Raw genomic sequence first — 6,000 nt, 5'->3', positions numbered from 1 at the left:
TTTCTTCTTTTCCTTCTTTTCCTCTGTCGTTCTTTCCACACACACACACATATACCCAGGTGAGATGAGAGACGTGCCTCTGGGTGTTGTTGGATATACATACATATTGCATTTTGCGCCCCCCAACACAAGCCCCAAGGTAAGCCGACAAATTTTTGTCTTCTCTTTAGAAATTATTGTTTATGGTTTGTTTATTACCGCCTAAGTAAATTCTGTGCTTAGGTCAGCAGTTTTTTTCTTCTCTTCTTCTTGTAAATGTTTAAATTCTTTACAAGATCTTAATTGAGTCATCCAATTGTTCGCTGACCTTCACTAATGGAAATCTCTTCAGATTTAATCAAGCCTAAACCACAAAGAAGTTTCCAAGGTGAGCATAATCTACTTTAAAGAGTATTAAGTGTAAGTCCTTATAGCTATATGATACAGTTAACCAATCTTTATGAATTTTAGCATAGTTATTTATGATCAATCAATCGGAAACAACAGTTTATAGGGCCTTATTATATTTAATACTTGAATCACCTAATTATATATATAAGTCGATAAATTTCACAACTATTCAAACTACTCTCCATTGACTCCAACGAGAATAATAACCAATTTGACGTAAAGGATATTTCGGTATCATGTACTCCATACGTTGATTACGCCTCAATGCACATTCCTCATAATCTCGCCATTTGTCCAGTTTGGCAACATGACACTCTTCCGATTTACCAAACTTGTAGAGCTCTCGACGCAATTCCAGCCAAATGGGTCTATGTAAATGGGTATGATTGTATTGATGACGCGGTAGCCAATCGAATACTCTGGGTATATTGTATACAGTTGAACGTGCCCTACAAACGGTGCTTAACTTTTCACCTTCATCTGGATAATATTGCTGTTGACCAGACCGGATACCCAATGTTACGCCTTTGACTCCCTGGTTGCGGGCCAACTTATAGCGGGTGTCCAACCATATATGGCCAAAGGTAACAGCCCAAGGATTGTCGTTCAATTTGCGACGCAGATCTTCCTTGAGTGGTGGCATGGATATGGTTAGCTCCTTATCAGCTTGAGCTGTGGTGGACACTTCCGTCTTTGAGTCATCAGATTGAGATTCTTTCTTGGCAGTTGTAGTCTGTTCTTCATCAGACGATTGAAAAAACTTCGGTTGAAACATAAGCATATCACCACCAGGTTCAATATTATAACCTGATCCTAGGTTTTTATTCGGTTCCTCAATAGCATCACTCATAGGCACTCCAATGGCTATTTGTAAGTTATCGACGGCTCTTTTTATGGGTCTAGTAACATTAGAAGTCCCCAAAAGTGGTTCACTAGGAGTTTCCAATGGAAAACCATGCAAAGTATTTTGAGTTACAGTCTAAGGATATAAATATAAGTTCTCACTAAAAAATTAAAAGTTAAATGAAATATTTCTACTTACGCTCAAAACACAGGCAATGGTCAGGAATAGTTTTAAGTTTCTGTTTATCATCTTGCAATACCTCAAATTAAACTCTTCAATTAATCATAGTGTAGTACCTTGTGTATGTGTATGTGTATGTGTGTGTGTGTGTGTGTGTGTGTGTAGGAGTGTACGATGTCGAATCAGGCAAGTTTTCTGTCTTTAATTTACAAATTGGCATATTGACAACTTTTGCTAGGATCATCATTTCACACACAAAAAAAGAGGAGATAAATGAGGAATTTACACATGCAACTGATGGAGAGGATATTTGGGTATGGCATATTCCATACGCTGATTGCGTCTAAGAGCACACAATTGATAACTTGTCCAGTCACTTAGTTCCGGTACATGACACTCTTCCGATTTGCCGAGATCGAAGACCGCCTTTCTTAGATTACGCCATATTGGCCGGTGATCATAACGGAAAGTGGCAACTCTTCGTGGTAACCATTTCTCAACACGTGGCCGATTATAGACCGTGGATCTGCCATGGCAGACGGTGCTTGGATTTTCATTTTTTGGATAATAATTGGACGGTGCAGCGTAATCGATACGAATACGCGGTATTGTTGGTCGGCCTTTGAAATTAAAACGTGTATCCTGCCATATATCACCAAAAGTGGCACCCCAAGGATTGTATACATTATTGCCCATAGAATCAACCTTAAAACTTTGCATCGATACAGTTAGCTCCTTGCCCGCACCCACTCCAGCTTTTGTCGGTTTAGCTTCGTCACCCTTAGACTTCTCACCGTCTCCTGAACCTGATCCTTCTGATTTGTTAGATTCTTCGTTTTTTTTATCATCACCGTCTGATCCATCAGACGAACCTTTCGCTTCTTCCTTTTTTTTATCATCACCGTCTTCAGGTCGAGCCCATAGCTGAAACCCATTCTTTGTGGTCCCACTATTCGGAAACAATTGCATGGCTTTTACATTTTGACCTTTTGTTGGTATCGCCTCACGTTTTGCTGGACTTGGCATTGCATTGGCATCTTGAAATATTATCTAATCAGGAAATATGTTTTGTTTTAAATGCAAACCATTTTTTTTCAGCCTCATAACTTACGCAAAAAATGCCCAAAAGAACTACGCAATTTGGCAACAACATTCGTCTTAAATTTAATTTCTAATACCATTAATTTTTCATAAAAAAAAACTTCTAACAATTTAGATTTTAGTATTTCTTAGCACAACTTTTGACAATAGAATGACAACATTTGAAAAATGAATCTCTGTGTAAAGGCTAATTAGAAAGTCAATACAAATTTTACACGTTTTTATTAACAATAAGTTGTCTTTAAGCGGAAAATTAGAATTCTAGATGATCCTTTTTCGAATTTTTTTCTAAATGTTCTTATAAAAAGGATGTTCAGGATAATGTGACATATGTATGTACATAGGAATGTTTGAACTCGAATACTAACTCCCTTCTAATAACGACCCCCTCTCTCTTGCGTCTCTAAGCCACTGTCAAAAGGCTTTTTACCCTCTTCTAACCCACTTTCTTTCAGTTTCCTTTTCGAACCTTAACTACTTAAAGAATCCTTATAATCCTTTATTTGTTAGAAGTTGTAGCCAAGTTATTTGTCATATTGGTTCTACCATTTTGAATTTACCAATTTTTGTAGTCATTTCCTTTTAAATGGCCCACAGTGCAGTGGAAAACATAAAAAAAGGCATAGAAAAATGTAAATAGTAATACAAAGTTGCGATCGGCATAAGCTCAAGATGCCAAAAGTAAATGGAACTGGGTAACACACATACATACATATACACACACACACAGATAGATATTACCATTGCCTCTACCACAGCCACTTGGTTAAAATGAGCGGCTCAAGGTCATCACGCTTGCAATACCACAAAAAAACGAAAAAGAAAAACACACACACATATGTATATGTATATATAAACACAATGCCGCTGAGCTTGACAGCAGCGTTGACGTCGCTGTTGGCGTTGTCTAACTGCAGCGGCGTCAAAGAGCAACCAAAGACCAAGTCGCGCACTTGCAATCGTCATGGTTTGGCCTCGAATCAGCTGCAGCAATAGCAACAGCAACAACAGCTCCCAGCACATTATATATGTGTGTGTGTGTGTGTATCTATCTATGTACATATGTGTGTGTATAGTGGAAACAGGCTTACGAAATCACGAGCTATTTGAATTGAATGAGCCACGAACAAAGCAGAAAGACGACAGAAAGGCAAAGGCAAAAGCTTTGCAATAGATGGGAGATGGAGCTATAATGCACACACACACATAATCTCCCATACACACACACACATACACCACTCACAGATGCATCCTAGACTATAAACTAAAAGGGGGAGAGCGACTAATTGCTTCCCTGTATTTAAAACCCGTATTTTTGGGGTGGGAAAAATATGTCAACCCTGGACCCTTATTTATCTAAACGTATAAAAAACTAATATTTTTGGGAAATATTAGGAATAATACACATATCCTTAAATTAAGGCTACCTACAAATTCTTCAAAGTAAGTAAGGGAAATATTATGTTAAATTTATAAGTAAATAAAAGTTTATATTAAAAGCTAACAATAATTGTAGGAGCATTAATATACCCCCTTAAATATTCACTTTATAGGGTATGAAAATTCACACAGTTTATTTTTTTGAATGAGCCGCTTCACAGACAGACAAATGCTTCAATTGCACTTTACATTTTCACATGGCAGCTGTTTGTGTGTAACTCTGTGTGTGTGTTTGTATCTGATGATTACAAAACTGTAAGACTTCCCTAGATCTGTGGCTCCCTCTCTCCTGTCTCTCTCACTCTATCTCTCTCTCGCGCTCTCTTGGCCAGTCCTACACACAAATCAATGGAATGTCAGTACAAAACTTTGATCAAATGAACCGCAACTGTCCATATACGCAGGCAACGGGGGCATCATCATCATCATCAACAACATGTTGCCTGTGGATGCTGCCTCTGCCGCTGTCGCTGCTGAGGCTGAAGCTGTAGCTGTAGCTGAGTTTTAGTTTTATTTGTTGCTGGTGTCTTATTGTAGGCGGCATCACAAAGTTGCCGTTCACTTGCGTTTTGCCGTTTTGTTTGTGGGCGGTGGTGGCAGCAGCAGTGGCGGGGGTGGTGCTGATGGTGGTGGCATTTGTGTCATTTGAAGTTAATTGCTGGGAACGAGCCGACAAGTAGGCAAGAGAGAAAAAAAATACAGAGGCCATACCTTTTTGACTGTGGCTAGATTTGTGTCACTCTTAAGGTTAACTTTTGTAATTATGATTGTCTCCGGATATATGAAAAAAAAAGCTGCCTCTCTGTCTCTGTTGCTCTCTCTCGTCTGAGACATTCATGTGTTTCAATTTACAAGCAAAGTTTATTTTCAGTCTTACCGTTAGATCAAAGTAAGAGGAGGAGACAGCGAGTGTATCATAAAAATCAAATAAAAGAAAACATAAAATGAAAAACCCAAAGTGAAACTGAAGATGAAACCATAAGCCCAAGCCAAAACCCTTGCCCTGACCACCTAGCACCACCATCTTTTTTTAACTTTTTCTTCTTCACCACCTTCTCCTCCTCCATCTTATCCTCTTTCCGTTTCATGGCTTAGACAAAAACAGTTTTTCAGTCAGCTAAAGCAGCCTCGTTGGCGTTCCTCCAAATGGGCATGAAGTGTGAGAAAAAATCCATGAAGTCTCTCCGCCAGACAGGCAGATCTAACTGTTCCCGTTAGCCAGCTGGCCATAGGGAGGAGAAAAGGGCCAAACGTTTGGATCATAAATACATAGTTGACAGAGAGACAGAGACAGGCCAAGAGATGCTCATGGAAGAGAGGAAAAAAAAACCATCCATCAAACTAGTACGACTAGAAATACTCATTAATTGATGATAATATATATAGGATCATAGAATAAATATACAAGTATAAGCCTGAAACCATCTAAAACATTAGAGTACCATGAATACTCAAGCTAAAGCTGGATAAACAGGATACTTTGAATAACAGAAGGACTTATTATCACTTATTACCACACGAATCGAGTTATTTCAAAAACTTTTCTCTATCAAACAAACTCTGGAGTACCTTGAACCTTTTGAATTTCCCTTTACCACAAATGCATACATTTCATTTGTCGGGAAAGTTTCAAGCCATCTGGTCGGGGGTCTTATTTGGTATCCAGGTCAAGCAGCGTTATGTCTGTATTTGTATTTATGCATGTGTGTTTTCCATTTTCAAGTGGATGATAGACTTTACTAAACTCTACAGTTAACATTAGTGTGAAATAATATCAACAAGTCCTAGTGAAACGGGGCTTGAGGTAATCCAATATAAATATACACGGCATTACCCAGACTCAAATGGTAGCCCAGTCAGCCAGCAAGTCAGCCAATAGAATGTTTAATTAATTATTCAAATGTTATGCGATTTATTTAACTCCCATTCGATTTCATTTCATTCCATGAGACTCCTTGATGGGCAAGTTGACCAAATGGAAACCAGTTTACGAAACGGCCAAAACCCAAATAACAAACAACATTGACGCGACGCATTAGAGAATC

General features: G+C 38.5%; 1 protein-coding gene across 1 annotated transcript; it reads right to left on the bottom strand.

Moving 5' to 3' along the window:
- Nucleotides 1-486: 486 nt before the first annotated feature.
- Nucleotides 487-1,692, bottom strand: LOC137584828 (uncharacterized). Its single transcript, XM_068300396.1, has 2 exons — nucleotides 1,433-1,692; nucleotides 487-1,369 (listed from the first exon to the last, which is right to left on the bottom strand). Exons 1-2 carry the CDS (start codon nucleotides 1,481-1,483, stop codon nucleotides 560-562), a joined length of 861 nt encoding a protein of 286 aa, XP_068156497.1. The 5' UTR covers nucleotides 1,484-1,692; the 3' UTR covers nucleotides 487-559.
- Nucleotides 1,693-6,000: the final 4,308 nt, after the last annotated feature.

The sequence above is a fragment of the Drosophila tropicalis genome, unplaced genomic scaffold (assembly GCF_018151085.1).
Source record: "Drosophila tropicalis isolate 14030-0801.00 unplaced genomic scaffold, ASM1815108v1 contig_878, whole genome shotgun sequence".
Classification (NCBI taxonomy): domain Eukaryota; kingdom Metazoa; phylum Arthropoda; class Insecta; order Diptera; family Drosophilidae; genus Drosophila; species Drosophila tropicalis.
The sequence above is the reverse complement of the archived record's forward strand: the minus strand, read 5'-3'. Positions and strand labels throughout refer to the sequence as shown.